At 45.8% G+C, this 20,253-nt stretch overlaps 1 protein-coding gene across 1 annotated transcript in view; it reads right to left on the bottom strand.

Moving 5' to 3' along the window:
- Positions 1-1,325: 1,325 nt before the first annotated feature.
- Positions 1,326-20,253, bottom strand: part of LOC128712038 (protein scabrous) — a 51,754-nt gene continuing 32,826 nt past the window's right edge. Inside the window, exons 3-4 of the mRNA XM_053806933.1 lie at positions 11,497-12,090; positions 1,326-2,255 (exon numbers count right to left, since the gene is read on the bottom strand). Of these exons, the coding sequence (XP_053662908.1) occupies positions 1,326-2,255; positions 11,497-12,090 (1,524 nt within the window). The remainder of the gene's footprint in view (positions 2,256-11,496; positions 12,091-20,253) is intronic.

Below are 20,253 nucleotides of genomic sequence, written 5' to 3' on the forward strand. Positions count from 1 at the left end.
GAAGCAGGAACCATCCGGAAGAGCCTTCTAGGCTGAAAAATCCCCATTTCCAGATGGCCGGTAACACAAGGATGAAAATCCTGAAAGTATCTTTTTAAAGACCTGGGAGAAAAAAAGCACAGCAACCTACCTCGGGGCGAGGTGCGAAAAATTGGAAAAAGTAATAAATGGGCTCGGCCCGGCGCTCTGGTACTGACAGGAAACTTTTAATGCATTCCGGATGCTAGGAGGCTTGTTCCATTTCCTCGTTTTTTTTGTCTTGCTGCCTTCTAGAATTGTAGTAGCCCAGCATATGGGGTGTTTTTTTAGTCGTATTTTTCCTTTTCATCGGTTCCGTTCTTTCGAGCGGCAGAAAGACAATGTACTGAAACTTGTGTGGCGCTCGTTTTGTAACCCCCATTTCGTTGATGTTCGGTAATTTGGAGTTCACTTTGCTGGCCGCCAATCAAATCGATCCGGTCTCTATCGCGTTGCCCGTGATCTTGATAGTCACGGAGGCGTTAAATCATCTTTGTTCCGGGCGTTGTAAACGGAACCGTGGTAGAAAGGTTGCCTGGAGGGAATAAAATCGCTGGTGTGTCGAAAGCCGATTCGATCGCACCCAGCCGGAAAGCGAAGGCAAAAAGAAAAGTAAGAGTGAACCATTTTGCCGAAATTTCTCGCACTGACGTTGATGAATGCCACGAATAGATTCGGGTATCGTGCGTTGGTCGCAGTCGCTTCCTTTTTTTTAAGAAACTTTGGGAGCACTTTGGTAAGAGGCGAAATAAATGTAATACGTGCGGCGACCTCAATCCAATCAACGGAGTAATCTCACTTTTCAATCACGCAACACTCACTGTTGCACCTACCGTGGGTTTACTGCTCCATTTCGCTGGAAGGAGACCATCAATTAGATTGTGCCATTTACGTCACAACACGCCTCCGAACGGGCGAGAGTGGAAAAGTGGTCGTTGGAAAATGGAAGATGGAGTTTTGCGGTTTTTTTGATAGCCAATTTTAGGCACATTTTCGATCAAGGTGTAGAGCGCATACTAAGACATGACGAACTGCCACTAGAGCAATGCGTAATCCATTGATTACCGTACTGAGGAACGATTTCCAATCTTTGTTCATCTTTGTGCTGCAATTTGAACTTAAATCGGATCGTAACACCCATCCTGAAGCCATGTTGCATTGCTGTCAATGATGGGATCTCGTCACGATTCGCAAAGCGATGAGTAGATGAGTAGTGCTGCTGAGGTACTGCGACTGAATGATGCTTTGGATTAAGTCGAGATTGTTGCGGCTCGGGTATGGTAGGATTATAAGTAGTGGGTGCTGACTTAAGAGAACGTTGGTGCGGTGGTTGTGCTGTACTGCCGTGAACCACCATTCGCACCGTGCAGACTCCTCGACGCATCGGAAGGCGTTGAAAGACCACCGACCGCTAGGCCGGTCGTCGTCACTGGCAGCTCCATCGGCGGTAGCTCCGTACCGTTTGCATCGCACTCCGGGCGCCGGGCAATCATCATGTGGCTTGATTTAACCGCAATCCATTCATTGCGGGACGCATCGAACCAGGTAAGCCCGAGGTTATACCGCCCGTTCAGGTTCGCGTGCTGACAGTGCGAGAACCACCAGCCGCCCTCGTAGTTACCGGCACAGTGCGTATTCGAGATGTCCCGATCGACGTCAATCGCGGAAAACTGCATCTGGTTCTGGTACTCGAACGCGTCGGATGCGTTACCGCTGTACCCGCCCAGCACCAGCCGGAAGCCGGCATCGCGCGAATCGATCCGGAAGGTGGCATAGTCCGCGAACCAGGTGTTGTCGTAGATATCCTGCATGACGATACGCAACCGGGAGCAGTTATCCTGCGTGAGATGGTGCAGCGCTTGGTTACCGATCCAGAACTCCCCGGCCGGTGTACCGAAACCCTGGGCGTATTCCTCCCACGAGCGGTTGAAGTCAACGGTGCCGTCCTGGCGCCGTTGCACCGTCGTCCACTCGCCGAAGCACTGCGTCATTAGCGGGTGGTGTTGTTCCGCCGGCGCTATCAGATACAGCCCACCGTCGCCCGGCTGGTTGGCCGTACCGGCGGTTCGCATCCGCTCGATCTGGCTACAATCCCGCGGCAGCTTGTTGATGATGGACTCGTACTCGTTCTCCACGGATTCCAGCTGCTGGACAAGCTTGGTCGTACGCTCCAGCTCGGTTAGCGTTCGGTGCGGCGCTGTCGTACCGTTGTAATCCGACTTCGAGCCAGCCTCCAGCTGAAAGGACACATAAATAGGCAATAGAAAACGGGGTGGATTAGTAAAGCAGCGAACAGCCGGAGGTCGTAGCGAGCGGAAAGTATCAACTGTACAGCCAGAGAAGATTTACCGTACTGCGGTAATGGTGCGATAGTAATTAAATCGAGTAAAAACGATGTTTACCATCAGTCAGAGATGGAGAAACGAAATGAAGTTGCGAGATGCAAATGGGCATCGCCCACAGCAGCCCAGAAGCAACATCCCAATGTGAATGTTTGACGTTGAATGTTGCACGGAGCAGTACTATTTTCCCATGGTACCACTCTCTCTAGTCGTCGGTCAAACGGACACGCGGACAGCAAAACAGTGAAGTGCGATAATGAGACAGGAGGACAGCTTGAAAGTAGTGAATAAGCTCTTTTGGTGCATTTAGACGTCCCTGATGGGTGGAATAATGAACTAGCATGATCTTTTTTTTTCGTTGTTGTGTGCGGTTGTTGTTAGATGCACCGTTGTAAGGGCGTTGTAAAGTGAAGGGAACGAGATAAATATTGCTATTTCTCTGTTACTTTTCTAGGAATCAACTTGCCGCATTTAATGCATAGAAATATATACCCATTTCATTCGTTCGTTCTGTTTAAAACTGTGGCTTTGTAGGGTAAAACATCCCATCAACCCAACAAAACCCGACGGGAAATTCCTTTGTGTGAGGTCAATCAAGGGATTCTGCTGGGACACGAATACCCTCCCAGTGTTCTTGGTAAGTGCTTTGAAATCGTTTTATGCATCGTATCGTAAAATATGTTCAAAGGGAAAATTCAAGCAGAAATCGGTCCGAATGATGATGTTGTTTTAGAAAAGAAAATTGTGAACAACATTGTAGTAACGTCGGTATTATGCTATACATTGGCACTACACAAAACTGATAGTAGTTTGCACCTTGGTAGAAAATCGGTTTTTTTTTGTGGAAATCTTTCCGAATGATAATCCTTAATCCTCTGTTCCGGCCTTGGAGGGATAAGGAAAAGCACCTTTGCCAGGGAATGTAGCATTCCACTTTCATGTTTTGGGCCACAGTTACTTGCTTGCTGTTGCAAACGGTTGAAACCATCTGCATGAAGCCAGCTAGAGCGTTGGTTCGTAATCCTTTCCGTTCCTTCAAAGGCAAAGACACCCCGTTTAGAAAAGGCTGAAATTGGTTCCCGGTACTATTTATTGATGCCCTTCACTCGCACACAATGTGTGCATCTCGTTTATTCGATCTACAATTTCAGGTGATAGAATTGAGGCTACGGTGAGAATGTGTGAGCAGCACAGGAAGCTGACAGTTACCCTTGTTGTGCTCTTGCTGGGGTCGGGTTTTCCGCGAAATTTCTCGAACGGATCCATTGGCAATTGCGTGATAGTTGGACGATAGACAGCAGCTACCTTACCATCCGGTCCTGGTCGAATAGTGGATGGTTGTATGGTTGCAGCATCAATAAAGCTCTCTTGCACCCGAGAGCCAAGGCCCTTGCACGATCCATTGCATTCGTCCCGTACCACCAGCGTTTGTGGGTATTGTTGGCTGTATTGAAATCATAAATCGATGGTGGTAAAATGTGTCAATGATGGAAACGTGAGTATTTTGGCATCCATCGCGTGCACTGTTTCCGGTGCCGTTTTGTAAGCAGAGCGGCGATCGATTGAGTGGGTTTCCGATAAAAGAGCAATCGAAATATTCAATTCAATTTTTTTGACTATTCTCAGTGGGAACGGGAGGAAATGGTTGTTATTGGAATGAAGAGGTTTGTCCGCAGGCGAACACACGTTTCGGTCAACTCGGTGTGTTGTGGAAGTGTGCTGTATTGATTCGATTCCGTTTCAGCCAACACCATTCGCCATTTTCCCACACAGCGCCTCGAACGTTGCCCCGGATGGAAATTTGAATTCAGAAAATGCTGATGAAATGTATAGAATAGAGTATTCGATTGCCACAGAAGATAAACACATAACAGCGATGTGCAATGGCGCTAAGAGCTGTAGTTCGGTTGCAGTTTAACAATGCCGATTACTCAAGCTCTACACCACCCGGTGGAAGAATCTTACATGACAATCTCATTTGCGGCAGCTGACGCATTTGATTGATGCGACACATTTCGGTACTAAATGTGTGCCCGTTACGACAGCGCACGATCATCGTGATCATTCTACCCAGGAGAACATTTCGAATGCAGTCTGCAATTTCTGGAAAATGGACGGAAGGAGGGGTGGGGTGAAACGTAGGTGGGCGAGACCCGATATAATGGGCCAGGAATTAAGCAACCAAGTTTGATTTGGTTCCAATTCCAGGGAGTCATCCATCACCGGGATGGGTACCGTATGGTGCTAGTGGCTCCCGTTCCGTTCTCATCTAGTCTACTCAATCAGCTTCTGATTTTCTAATCTTCGACCATACGTTAGCTAGGTGTAGGTTTGCTACATTATTCCGAGAATGGTATTGTGTGCTGTCTGTCGATAAAACAAGTTTTTGCATCATCGAACCTTCGGTTGTGCCGTTGTCGTACTGCATATTTTATGAAACACAGTCCAGAAACAGTTAGAAATGGGTTTGCGAATAAAGTTTACCCACCTCCGTTCGGTGCAAATGTTGGTCGAGGTTAATTAGAACGTATTTGGGGTAGCTGTATTGTGGGGTTCACTTTTTCGGTTTGTTCTGCTTGCTGGTACGTTTCAATTAAATTGAGATGCGGTGGGTGTTGCGATTGGTTCGGTGCAATTAATGAAATGAAAGGCGAAAGGCAAAACAATATTTTCATTGGTGTGGGAAAATTAATTGGCAAGCTCAATGAACCAGTATAAATGTACCCCAGTGAAACATGCAAATGCGATGAAAATTCATTCCAGTAAGTGAAGCAACCCGGCAACGTCTTCCCAAGGCAGGCTGCTGTATTCAAGTGTAATGAATTCCAGGCCTTTTTTGTCTGTCTTCGAATTTGTTCCCATTGCTGGCCAAACTTTAGATAGATAAACTTTGTGTGGTGATTGTGTGGTTGTACGGTGAAGAAAGTTCCGTCGGGCTGGTTTTTCATGCTTCGCGCACCACCACAGTACATGTATTTCCAATGGAATAGGAAGTCGGAAAATCGGTTTCCATCATGGCAGTAAGTTGTGCTTACGTTTGCAGCACGGAACGAAGAGCCATCGGCACACTTTAACGCATCCGGCGGGTGGAAACTGTAATCTCATAGATGAATTTTCCTCTGCGGATGTTCGCATACACGACTCGGTGTAGGTCGGGTGGTCGCTGATGCAAGGGCCGCGAATATGAACCCCCTGTTCAACGGGGGTTCGGTAAACAAACACGTCGACTTCAACTTTCGGTCGGTTGTGTTGCGCTGGGTGCGAAAACATTCCGCGGATCCATCCCTTATAGCCAAGTGCATCGCTATAAATCTCATTTTCCTTCGTTTATTTATTTCTTCGCAGTTTTCGCGCGATTCTCTTTGCCGAGTGTCGCGTGGAAGATTCCCAGCCAAGCTTTTTGCATAACGTGATGACTCGTTGGTAATGCGAACTTGATGGCGACAGAAAAGGTAGGAGATGCTGTGGTGGGGGAATTGGAATGTTTATTCGCGCAAAGATCGCACCCTGAAGAAAGTGCACAAGACAGTATGTTTCTGTCCGCATTTATTTCAAACCGTTCGCCCGCATTCGCCAAAGCACAATATGTTGAAACAATGGCGTAACGCTTGAGATATGCCCACCATCGGTTAAAGTATGTGCACGGATGGAAGTGGTTTTGCATATCTGAGACAAGTGCGCCACCATCCGATCAGAAGGAAAGGATGCCTTACAATGCATCCCTTGGTGTGATGCACTTGAGGTTGAGGATTTCTTTCACGATAGCTGTGTGACAGTGTGTTTTTTCCAAGGATATGGATTTCGCATGCACGACGGATCATGGATTGTTTGCATTGTTTCGCGTTTGAAGTTGTGACCATCCTAGTGGATGAACTCCTCGGCAACACAGACTTCTGCATGATTGCGATGTCAACAGCTATCGCACCGTACCGGGGTCCAGGCTTATGATGGGATTACATTTTTCTTGAGTGAAGCACTCTAAAGTCTAACCTGGTGAAGTCTCCGGCGAATCGTTATGCGGCAAAGTGTTCCGAGCAGAAACTGACACAAAGCAATTCAATCCATCAGATAGCATTCCGGCAATGAACGATTGTGTTATGATTTTGTGATCATCAGCCGTCGGAATACAATAACTTCGTGAAGTTGGAAACTTATGTTAAAAAACAAAAATCCTTTGCGAAATTCCAACTTTAGCTGCACGTACAGGTGCTCATCTTTATTTGGCATGAAGCGTACTGGTCGGTCTTTGGTAAATTTGTTGGACCTAGCTACTGTGGATATGCCGTACGGTAAGAAATTGTTTACCAATCTTCCTTGTCATGCTCCAGTTCCAATCATTCCACCATCAAAGCTACCCCTGGATCAAACGAACCGCTACGAAGGATGGATTTTTAATACATTGAGTCGAGCGTTTGTGTATTATATCCCGTCCGGGGTTTTCCCTCCATAATACGATAATACAATTTCCATCCGTCCTTTCTGCGTGTCCTCGCTTCTTCCCGGTGCGTTTCCATCGGACAAACGCTAAGGCATAAAGTAATTTCATAATACATTCCGATTGTCGTCCGTCGATCCTTTCCAGCCTGACGCCTCGCTTCCCTTCGATCTCGATGGTACCGATGGTCCGATACGGTAGCAATGATTCGAAGCTCTCGTTACGGCCCCGCATAACGATATTAAGCGATCATGCATAAATTTCTTCTCGTTGTACTCATCCAAGGGCTAATGGATGGCACGGTACTACATCGACGGGTACGCTGACGATACTGTCCGTGGAAAACGTGGTCGGAAAGCTGAAATGAATCAGCCCTTCCACTTCGGAGCAAAACGAACTCTGGATGCTCTGGGTGCTCCGCTTTAGCTGAGCATGCTGGGACGGTGTCGGGTGTCTTTGCGTGTGTTCTCGGTATTTGCCCCTGTTTTTCTTTCCCTCGATCTGTTCCTGATTCCATGGAGAGTGGGATGCTCACTTATGTAAAAGATCATAGCAATCGGAATCGCATCGAGCAAGGATGCGCAAATGGCAGGGACCGGGTCAAATGGTCGCAACGTGAAGCGATCGATGTCATAATTTCATACACGGTGCGCTACGAAGTAGGGAGGGGGTTCAATTGGAAAATAACCCCCCCCACACACACACACACACATCGCACTCGGTCGGCTCCACTGCGACTGTGAGATTTTGCATTGTATTCACGCAAGAAAATGGTACTTTCTGTATCCGTGGAGCGCAACCCACCATTCATGGTGATTTTCCGTAGGGTAAACCATTGAACAATCATTCACCGAAGAACTTCATCTCAAGATCAATGACTTATCGAGATTTCGCTTTCCCTCGCTCACACCAAACCGATTGAGTGTGCGTTTTTTCCCCCTCCGTTATGCCGTGCAGGACAGGAAAATTGGTTATGCCCCCTCCCTTAGTGCCGACAACGTCCACCTCATGACGGCGGCCCGAACTTGTGGATGGAGAATTCATTTCTGTGCGGTACGTTTCCAGCTCTGATCGAGATAAAGCAGTCGGGCATACACGTGAAGAAGTTTTTTTTTTGCTCTAGTTCTTCGTACATCCGTGGCACTTCGACACGTTCCGGCTCATGTGGTGTACGGTTGAACGCGCCGTTCAATGAGCGAGAAACGATGAATTGGCAAAAATACAACATCGCACCAAGGATGCGAAAGGATGCGAACGAACGCCGTTAAGATGACACTCCATATCTTCTTGGACATCGAGAGTGTTGTATTCGATGAACCCTTTTTGTGTGGAATGGGGGGTTTTCAGTATATCGTGGTGGAGTTTTTTTTTGTTGCCGTGCTGCCTTTCTTATTCTCTTATCCATTTTCTTCACAGAGGAATTTCCTTCCAATTTGGAATGAGAGTTTTTAGCACAAAGCCGTTCAGTTCCCGGACTGGGGACCACGATAGAGCCAGCACATCATTTGCGTATAGCACACATTGTGCACACATCAGAAACGAAGTCACAGCGAAATTGGAACGTGCCAAACAGCTTCATCGTAGGATTCGGTAACCGGTAACGTGTAGGCCGGGTACGGTACGCAAAGCAATCACCATTACCGCAAAACGTCACCCATGTTTTGTAATCATTACCGACCGCAATTCAATTAAATCGTTCATAAAATGGTTTTGGGCCTCTAATATGCAATCGATCCAGCCTGTTCCGAGAACTGGCGTGGAACTGTGTTGTGTGATGTTCGGGTTACAGAGATAGCAGACCGCGGGTCACACATCGCACATGTGGGTCGTTTAATAATTTCAATATTGATGGAAGAACGGGAAGTCCGGCAATTGGATGGAATGATGCAGTTAGAATTATGAGTACACATTAAGCCCATTTTGAATAGCGTGTGTACGTTGCATACTAAACAGCACGGCAGTGTGATTGAGTTGCAATTCAATTGTAAGTGAAGGCTTTCTTCTTTGGCATTGGCGGAAGATAAGCTTAATTGGATAGCATGGATACAGCGTGCTTGGGAGTCGGTGAACTGACGCTAACGCTATCTGTGCCTATCGACTAGCTTAGATGAGAGGGAAAGATGCTAATTAGTACCATTATGAGGTGTCTTTAATTGTTCTACCGCTAGATAGAGATGCTACGCTGATTGATAAATAAATCGTTTAATAACCCACCACTTCTCAGCTGAGCCGTCCATTCGTGGGCGTACAACTCAATATGTCATGAGTGTTTAGTTGGTGTTCTTAATGTAAATCTATAGGATTCGAGAAGATGTCGTGTATCTTATCGTCGAACTAACAGAGTTGAAATCTTCACTGAAAGCGGAATTAAATTTCATGCATAAAAAGTAATTAGGAACAACAACATCAGTGATTAAGAATCTCGAAAATCAGACTCTTTTTAAGGTACTTGAGGACAACATTTGAATTTTCATAAAACAGATCTTGTAAGAGTCTTCTTGGCATAGTAAATTGCCAAGGTATTCGATACACAGCTTGGAGTTAATTTTAGGAAAAACAAATCAGAATCCTACATCAAACCCTCACATCGTGATTTGAAATCGATGAATCGTTAACTGAAGCATATTCGTTGAATATCCTACCACACAAAGGCAGAGCGGTGCGATACTGTGCTCACAACAAGCTTATGCTCTACCAGCTCTAGAAGCACAAACGTGGGACAGGGAGTATGCTACCTACATTTTACGACGAACACACTAATTTGCATCACCGTACATTCCGAGACAAATGTTTATTCTCAGGCGGAATGAATTTTCCCGGTCTCATCATGTTGCGCGTGTGTCAGGCGTACATGTCGTGTATTATTCTACCATCTCGGTTGTCGCGTTTCAAATTTAGCTCGGCGAACGCACAATCGTTCCCGAGATGTGCGTTCCAGTACACGAGCTTTTTTCCCCGTGCAGCTGCCATCAATCAATATGGGGAAAGTTATTTCAGCTTCACAGAAATGCGATTTCCCTGCGGAAAGCTCACTCAGGTGAATTGATGCCCGTTGACGGATACCACCAAAGGACTCTGGTAGCATCAAATCCCGTACCAGGTATCCCGCCGATTCCCTGTGGGGCTACTCAACGATGAAAAAGTGTTTGTTGCGAGATGTACGAGGATATCTGCCTTTGGGGGGACCGCACCGAACGAAAAAAAAAAAAATAGGGAAAAGCTTTGAGCGCATAACAAAGAAAAGTCGCAGGTACACCGTGAATCTGGGCCCACTGGACACTTGTGAAAGCGTTACGGACTTGGTAGGGAACCTGGCGAAGGTAATTTAAATTTCACGCTTGTCAACTTTTCGATCATTCGCGTTATTTTCCGCCCAGCTGGCCAACCACTATTCTACTTCTCCACCCCAGACAAACATTGTTTTCTCTTTTCGGAGCCGTTTTTTTTTGCTTGTGTATTACGCTCAATTCTCATACTGAAAACCTCGGCTGAAAGTTTTTTGGGACGAAATCAAGGACTCTTACATCTATGACGCACGAGAGGACAAAAAAAGATATCCGGCCGAAGCTGGTGGTGCTGATGGTGACGGACGATGTTTGGCTAATGAATGTGCACACACACGGGTATTGCAGCGGTGAAACGTTTCATACGGCTCAAGTACCTGCATGATGGTGCATCGTTGGGGTCTACCCGATACGGATAAGGATGCTTGTCTCCATGTTACGGTCCAGCCGTCGAGCGCATTTACACGGGTACGCGTGGAAACCGCTCGGAGAACATTGCCGCCCGGTTCGGAAAACATTGTCCCATGTTCGAAAATATCGAAACAAGCGAAGCATACACTCTAAGCGCGGGAACTGCATTTTTTCTTCCATTTTTTTTTCTTCTAGCTTAACAAGAGTGGAGTCGTGTTGGCAATGGTTCGGTAGCCGAATTTTGTACGACGAATGGCGTACCCCGCATGAAGTGAAATCATGCAGTTTGGTGCATTAGACTGGCCCAACGTACGAAATCCGTGTGCCGTTCGTCGCTCGATCGATCGATTGATCGCGTTCGCAGTGTAGTGGAGATGGGATTCCTACCTACATCGAACCATCGCGACACCGTCGACTGCCTCGCGTTTGATTATCAAATTTTGCGGTGAACAATTTTTCATTACATGTTATGTACCGGCGTAAAGGGGGGGAAAGCGGATTCGCTTGCGTACGTTGTACCCGCGGTAACTCTTTTCACTATCGGCGCGCCAATGTGTGGCGCTGGTGCGCCATGCTATCGGTTAGATATCGTGAAGGACGGTTCTGTCGCCATGTCATTTGTATAAATGGCTCTCTAGCTACATTGGCAGCGGTAAATGATTAATGAGTAACAGCATAGGGGACGAACCGTTGGCAGTGTTAGTCAAAGTCGAGCCACATGATCCATGCTCATGGGAGCATTTTTTTCATTTTGTAAACGCCAAAATAATGGCTTAAAATAACTATTACAGTTAGCTATTGAAAAACCCGTTGAAGGTTGGAGTTTTTGATAGATGGTTTCTTGTTCAGAATTACAAGGAAATGTATACCTTCCATCTATTCCCATTTTTTTCTGAATTCGCAACTAATGCTATAATTACTAGATTCCTGGAAAATTTCTCGGCCATGTAAGGAGAATGATACGGAACAAACTCCAATTTTTTGTATCCACATTTAAGATGCCTACCTTCTCGAGTCGATTGTGGGCCATCTCTCGGTGCAACATGGACGCCGATCGAATCCTTGCCAGCTCATCCTTCAGCTCGTGCACTTCACCCTGTAACCGCTTAACTGTGTCCCGTTCCTCCTGCAGTGCGCTCACACTAACCGCCATCGCCTGGATGCTTTTTGCCGCATTATGCACCTCCTCCCGTACAAGTCCCTGCTCCGAGGCCGCTTGTGCCACACCGAACTCGACCTTGGCAATCTCTCGTCGCATGTCCGGTACGGTCTTTTCGAACTTGCCCTGTATCGCTTCAACGTCCTCGAGCAGCTCCAGCATCGAACCGTGCAGCTTATCGAGGCCTGCGATCTGGCGGCTCACGTTGAAGCTAGCGCTTGCGAGTCGTCGCTGTTCGATCTCGACGCTACGCAACCGATCCGCAAGCCGATGGCCGTGCAGTTCGCTCAATTGTCGCTTCATGACGCTCTGCTTCACCTCGAGCTCGTGCAGCTGCTGCCGAATGAAGCGTTGATGGCGCATCCGATGGTCCGCTTCCGGTTCGACGAAATCGATCGTATGCGGTAGGATCGATTTATCTCTCTTCGCCGATGTTGCATCCTAGGTAGAACGAAATGGTAGAAAATCTATTAGTGAACAGATAACACGTACATGCAGAAGTTTTTTTATTGTTTGGGGCTTTACAATGCTTTAAAACCTTGTCGAACCAACAGTAACCTTTCCCCACTCAGACGAACTGACTCGAAGAAAAAAAGGAAAGAGCCCTTAAATTTATTCGTGTTTACGCCTTGCAAATAACTAATTCAGTTGTATCCTTCGGCTAACCTCGGGCAGAGATTGCTAAGCATATCGAACCATCCCCCAACTATCAATATCCTTCTGCACGGGTGCGCACATGGGTGATTTGGGGTGGTTTTTTTTTCGATTCCCCAAAAATTTACAACCACGGCCACCCGGTGGGCCGACCCATTAGAACCGAACCGATCGCCGGTGGGAACGGGCTTGAATTAATAATTAACATTCCGTGCACCAAAAGTTCGCAACCGTTGATCACGTCCATGCTGGGTTGCGCACTGGTACAGGCGTTGCTGGGCCGAAGGGTTTTGGGGCGTGTTGTTTTTCCTACAACCCTCATTCGGCTTTGCTTTAAACCTCTTAGAATATATGCTCGGCGATTACGGGTTGAAGCTTTTCGAGTTTTCCAAAATCACTGTGAAAGGATACCGACTGCCGATGGGATGGTTTCGATCATTGGGCAGAACGGGCAACTGCAACTGTATACCCAAACCATACGGAACGTTTTGGAATTGAATTTATAATAAACCCACGGCAGTGCACAAATACACGGGGTGGATCATTCGGGCGTGGAAGCGGATGGGTGGTTGGTGGTGGCAATAACATTTGGAAGAAATGGTTCGTTTTATTATTCAGCAGGTTTTGACCTTTACGAACCATCCACAATGCCGCAGGTCACGTGGCGTGCATCCCAGCGCGTGTTCGTAGGATTACGAGGAAGCAACAGAAAAAAGAGACCAGAACAGCAATAATCATTTCATTTCAGCGATACCAGCCGTCGTTTACCTGATGACTCTTATTGGGGATGTAGAGTTGGGTTGTAAAATACGTCCAGCTGCCCTTTTACACCGTTTGTTGCTGCAAGGGTGGTATTATATTAGTACGAGAAACTAAATTTATACAATTACAGTCTCGGCTGTCCATTTCCATGATGCTCGATAGACGTCGAGCGGGTGGAGTAAGTTTTGGGGCCATGTATTAAATATACTTCAACGTTCTCCATTTCCTAGACAGGGGCGTATTCCCCAATGATGCACAACACAGCACACAACAACAAGGCCACACCAATACAGACCTGCCCAAAAAGGGCTCCCATAGTTGCCTTATATGGTACTGCAGGCCACGCACTTTCCGGTACTTGAGCTGTCGTTGAAGGTGTATAGGTGGTAGTTGCTGGTATCAGCTGAAACTTCATCCCCAATAAGCTGTTCCAACTTGCATTCTCACCCCATTCCCTATTCCGTGTAACGCTTCGGATTCGGTAGTACGGGTTAGGTAAATTTGGAAGCTTTAAGCCACGCCGCAGGATCAAACGTGGAAGGTTGGTATGTAACGCAGTTTGCCAAGGGCAATGTGGCGCGTTTATCATATCGCTTTCCCTGGTGTAAAATAAACATTTCACCCTGCCAGAAACACGAGCAGCAAGTATCAAATTATGTACGTAATTAAGGGAAAATGTTACCATACACCCGACTCCCAACTGCCGAGTCGAACCTGGTAGGAGAAGAGAGGAACGCGTGTGTGATCTGTTTTGTGTGGAGCGGATGTAGCGAGTTTTGTAAACTGTGGCATGATTGCTTCGCACTGCTGCAAATGCACTCCTATGATCCGTTCGAGGAAATGCGAAAGCTTTGCGGGTTTTTTTGAAACAGAAAATGCATCGGGTTGGAGTATTCAATCAACTTAATTAACCACAAATAACGATTCGCTTTGTAACATCCGGTTCCGGAAGAGCAGTGTGTGTGTGTGTGTGCGGTCAATGCAGTACAAACGAACCGAGTGCCATTTACTCTTGGTAATAGGAACCAAAAAGGGGAACAATTACTATAATCGGATTGTTTGACGGTGCGGCAACCGGTTCCGGTAGAAGCACCAGCAGCACGTGCCATTTGATTGGCCAAATCAGCCAGCATCAGTTGACTCCATTTTGGGAAGGGTGAAAAATCGTGCAGCCAAAGAACTTCATACAGCAAAGCGAAAGTTCAACTATGGCCTTCAAAACATTTGTGACACAAGGCTGTAATAGGGATAAGTGGATAACCAACTTTCCGGAATCCGGAATTTCACCGTAAAAACCACTCGGATGTTAAAGTGTAGTTTTTCCGTCACATGATCAACTGAGGCGGAGAGCTCTTGGTTGAAGAATGGTTGATGTGTTCACTGTCGATGTTGTAATATTCCCAGAAATAAGGGCCCACCAGTTATTGAACTTATTGGAAACTATCTACTCGACTGAATTGTGCGATGCTTTGTCGACAGTTTTGAGTCGGCAGCTCGGAACGCATCAAATGATAAGCACATCTTTGGAACGGCCTTCCGGAAGGTATAGAAGCAAAATTGGATCAGGCAAACGGCACGGAGTGGCATCAAGGAATACTAATTTAAAACTTTCGTCGGAACTGAATGCGAGGCGCGGGCAGTCGTGGTTCGGTTTTGACCAAGGGAAGAGGTCCACCACACAACGAAATGAGTTTTCTTCGGTCCGGATGACCGCGTTGGAAGGGCACGTTCCAGAAATACATCTCTTCCCGCATGAATTAAAAGGGTTTTTTTTTGTCTGGCTGGTGGCTGGAGGTGCGTGCATTGGAAACGCGAAAGAAAAGCAGACCTGCTTCGTGTGTGACAAACGGAAACGAAGCGAAGGCAATGGGGTCATAGGCTAACGAGTAGCGAGAGGCACGATTTCTTTACATTATAGAAGGAAAATAAGGGGAAAAGGGAACAAAAAGCTGTAATAAAAACGTTCACGTAGCTACTTTCGAGCTACTACTGTAAATGAGTTTCTCGGTCAGCTTTTTTCTGTTCGGTCGGAGGTTAAAATGGTTTCCCGACCTTAAGAAAGATTAACTATTTTTTTCTGTTCCTTTGCTCCATTACGCTGAGTGCGCTACCGTTGCTTTTCCGGGGCCGGAAAATGAGGAAGTAAAACATATTGAGCATAGCAGCGAGTGTATTTTTCCTTAACTGGTGTGGCCTCGTTGTTTGCTTTCTCCGGTTCAATTTTTTACGTGTCAAATGTTGCTGTTTGCACACCGGGAAAGTGCAACCGTGTGGCTGCACCATTACACTGTTGCAAAGTGCCATCTTCGTGGTATAATACGAAAAAAAAACGTATATGTGGGTACAATAATTGAACCCCATTTGCCCTTAACGCTGTAACGTAGTAGTTAAACTACAAGGAAAAGTAAAACAAGACTGTACCATCAGGTAAAGATAGTTCGTACGCTTGCGAATAGAACAGAAAAAAAGTAGAAAACCTGTACCTCAGTATCCTTAGAATAGAAACATTTACACGGATAAACACACATACAGGCAAAGGTTTTGCCACACGAGAAGAAAGGATTGCAGCGAGGTGTTTTGCCAAGCGAACCGTAACGGCACCGTCGTAGTGGGCGGTTTTTGTGTGAAGCAGATTTTTGCGGTTTTTCTGCACGATGAAGCCCGGATGCGTCCTAACGAGGTTGAAAATTAGGATGTAAGCTACAGGGATGTTGCCATTTGTTTGAGGGTTTTTTTTTATGCACAGCTGCTGCAATACAATCAGTGTCCGGATGAAAAACCTTCTGCTGCGGAAGGAAAAACTTTTCCGGTGTGAACCCCTCAAGGATAAAATGGGTGTGTTGTTTGGTTTTGAATGCGTTTGCATTTGTTCGCCAGGATGGTTCGGTGTTAGGAGCGTGTGGATGTGAATTTACTTTTGTTTTCTGCAAATATATATTTGCAAACTTGGGTTTACTGCGAGCAGCTTAACTCCGCTTTTCACCATTTTAGGCTGCGCGTGTTATTTTTGTTCCCTCTCGAGTAAGCTCGAACAAAGAAGCTGCAAAACCGTATTTGCATCCACCAGGTGATTTGCGAAAAGTGCAGCTTGCAACTAAAGTAAAACAAACTTTTCAACATTACAAAAAAACACACACGACGTATACGTTCAAAGCGAAAAGTACGAAGAATTAATCTTCCGTAAGGGTTAGGCACCCCATGCGCTTAACGATCATTGGGTTTTGAAGCGGAGGCCTTAAACGAGGAGCGAGAAAAACTTCTAGGATAAACGCTTACGAGTGGCATGCAGGATTAATGCATTTTTCGGGGCATGTTTGGATGGTTGGTGGCCCACGGGAAAGGGGAAAGTTTTAAATTGAATCGTTGTGTTCTGAGGAACCGCACCGAAAAACGTTTGCGGCAGCACCTGGACATATTAATTTATCGTTTGCGAAATGGATTGCTGTTACAGAACTCACCAAAACGCAGAACCATACATTGGTCCGAACGTGTAAATGATGATGACAAACGGCCGGTTGGGTGTTTTCCTTTTTACACCACCACACCATCACATATGCACACTCACAGCACGTCCACACGGTGAAGAATTTATCATCATTATGGGCGCTTCGTGCCTGACGCAGCCAGATTGTACCGGACGCGTACTGGGCGTCTCCATCGGCACCGCCTGATACAGGTTGCAGCTGGACGTTGTATTGAAAATTGGTACATTTTTCACCGGGTTGCACACGAAATTGCACACCGGGGCCAGATCGTTGGTTCGTTCCCATCTGCCCGAAACATGGCACCTCGGGTTGGAATAATGAAATTAAAACAAATCGCTTAAATTGCACTTTTCAGGTGAATAAACAAATCTGGGGAATCGAGATTGAAACGGGCCATGGAGAGTACAGAGGGGGTCCACCGAAAAAAAAAACCGCTCAGAAAGGAATCGGTGTGTGTTCCGAAATAACCAACTATACATCACGATCGCGATGCCCACCGAGACCAAACCACGCAGGGATGAGTTCATCCTGTGTGTTTCCTTTTTTTTGTTATTTTTGCTGCAGCTGGTTCTACGCCCTCGTTTTGGGGGTTACTTGTGCAAGGTAAGGGGTGGCGAAATGGGTCATGCTTTTCAGCATGGGCACTCAATAATCGGTTCACGGTTGGAAAAACATTCAAACGATTCCGGTTCCCCTAACGCGGTTTCAAGAGGCAGCAGTTCGTGCGGTTAGAGGCTGAACCCTGTGAAGTGGGGCCGGTTGTGCAAGAAACTTAATTAAAAATGCAAATAAAAATGTGCACGTACGCTACCTCTCGCAAGCGCCACGTAGCCACCCTTCTTTCACGTTCGTTTCCAACCATGCCAGAAAAAAGGAGCGCCAAAAACGGCCAAAGGTAAACACGAAAAAATCACAGAAAAATTGCACCCCAATGTGGAGGGTTAGCGTGCAATGATGGAGCAGCTTGGTGCGTTGGATGTGGCAGAATGGTAGAACACCCCGTTGAGGGAATTCGTACGACTACGACCTGTTGTTTCAGTTTGTTGATGTTGCAGTTAGATTGTAGATGATGAGCTGCGTTTCATTTTTTCGTGCCAGGCTGGTGTGTTGATTTCAAAAGCCAGAGAAGTTCCCATTTCGATCGAACGAACGAATTATGCTTTGAAGCTGTTGAACCGATGAGTTTTAATATTGAGTGTGTTTTTTCAATGGTAAAATAAAAAATATTCTATAGCCCTTTTATTTTAGGCATATATAGAAATACCGGTTATAATTTTTGTTTGCTTTTATTGATGAGACGAAAATTCATTCACGAATGATATTGTACATTCTTCGAAGCTATTCAACTTGTTTAAGTGTGAAGAATGTCAACATTTGATCATTTTTTTTATATAATTTGTTTCCAAAGCCTTGTTAAGTGTAACACGTACAGCTGAAATTCAATAAACTGGTCAACATTCTGAAAGTAATCAATTACTGTGTGTTACTGCTATACGTTTTTACTTTACCACATAGCTGGTTTTTAATACGTAACACTGGAACACAACATGATTAAAAAAATAAAAATCAAAATCCCTTTACATATGCCTTGCACATGACTGACACTAGTGGCACAAAGCAAAGAAGCACCGAAATAAGATTTTCTTCATAGTAGATGTTACATGATGGAAACGGTTTACTTTTTCCATGAAGGTTAACGGTTAGACAAACTTAAAAGATGCATAATTCTAACCGAAAAAAAAGAGAATCTAGTGCATCGCCACATGCACATATGTATCGCAAGACAAGCTTTCGCTTGGTCAGCAAACGAAAGGGTCCGCTCTGTTGAAACACTTTAGCTTCGGGGGAAAGGATTATCCCGTGAAGAGCTGCCGTGGATGATGGGTACTCGCTGCGGGACGTTGTTTGGTTTAGATTACGACATGCTTTCAATAGACGCGTGTTGTACCGGGCGGTGATGCCTTTGAAGTTCGCTCCCAGGATGGCATTCCTGGAGCCAGCACCGGCAAGAACGAACAGTTTTCCAATCTACCCTCGTGTAAATGACAGCAAAATAAAAAAAGAAGCCCATTCTAGATGTGCTGGGCAGGTCTGTTGAATCCATTCCCTCCGAAGAGAGCTTACAAACTCGGTTCAGAAGGATGGCATAGAAATTTCTCCACTTTGAACCCGTTTCAGTGTGAGGTGCTTTTTGATGCTGTGTGTATGATCGCTTGCAACACTCACAGATGCAAGATCCCGCAACAGTTTAACCTTTGGGCGTGCAACATTCAATTTGAATACTCTATTTTGTGGTTGAAATGAAAGAATTTCAACGGATGCTAATTTTATCACTTCTCTGTAAAATTTGATTTGTTAAATGGCATCGGTATAAAATATCGGTGATCAATGTCAACTGCTGGGACTTTTCCCACAAGGGTTGAATAGCGAAAGTACGAAGCGAAGGGTATATCATCATCCACCTATAAGTTGCATCGCATACACGATTGCATGGCATGAACGTGTGGCGTACGAAGAGCAATCAAAATTTCCCCCCATAGAATAGGATACCCTCTACGGTCCCCCTATTACCCATGTCCCAGTGGGTTGTAATGCTTACGCCATCCCTGAAATGTCCCAGGTGGTCCGAAACGAAAGTTCACCCATTAGACGTATGCTTCGGCGAGAGTCGGTGCCGGTTAAAAGCGTACGTATTGAATATTTTATCAAGGCTGCAGAGATTTATTTGCTTGCCCGGAACGATGTGCAACTACTAATCGGTTGCTGTTCCTTCGTGTTTACATGATGGTGCCGCCTGTTTACCTTGCGCTTACCTCCACACGGCACTGGGAACCGGAGACCGGTGATATGGTTTCAATTTGTGAACTGGAAAATCGTAGACAAATGGGGCAAAACCAACACACCGTGAGGTGTCAATTGCAAAGTGCAGACGCTTGGTCATGGTGATGTTGTATTGGTGTGTGTGTGAATGTTTGGAAATGCAATTCTTCTAGGGAAGAACCCAATTTTATGTGAAAGAAATGGAAATGGATAGGTGTAAAATGGAGAAACCAACAAATAGAGTCCAGCTTATCACGTCAATCTTCAGCAGAAACGTTACATGGAATGTGTGCTGTGAAACAAGACGACCTTTACGGTGACTATTATCATGTGTATTGACACAGTACGTTCAAAACGATTGCACACAGCCACATTTACAGCCGGTGGAAGCCGGAAAACTAATCATAAAAACGTTAACAGTGCTTGAGAAACTTTCATAATAGTTCGTCGAAGATGATTACACGACCGAAGAACGTGTGCAGCACCGGCAACAAGAAGTTGAAGGCACGTGCACTTTGTTCGCATGGGACGCAGTGACTCGATGATATTGAAATGGACCGGTTAACACTGAATGGAAGATTGCATATTGTCACTAATGGATGAATATTGACAGCCCGAGACTTCGGGAGCGTTTGCCGTTGTTGTGTGCCAACTTTTCCAAGCTATTTACACCCGCTGGGGAAAAAATATTTTCCCCGGTACTTTCAAACAAATTTTCTTATCGATAAGAATGGAAAAGAAAACGTAATAAAGTTACGGGTACAACAAATGGAAAAACTGTCCGATGCAGTTGTCTTCCCGTCAGCGACAGAACGAAACACTCTAGCGCCGGTGCATCCGTTAGAACGATGGAAGCGAGACAAAAAAAAAATAAGGTCAGAAA

The sequence above is a fragment of the Anopheles marshallii genome, chromosome 3 (genome assembly GCF_943734725.1).
Source record: "Anopheles marshallii chromosome 3, idAnoMarsDA_429_01, whole genome shotgun sequence".
Taxonomy (NCBI): Eukaryota; Metazoa; Arthropoda; class Insecta; order Diptera; family Culicidae; genus Anopheles; species Anopheles marshallii.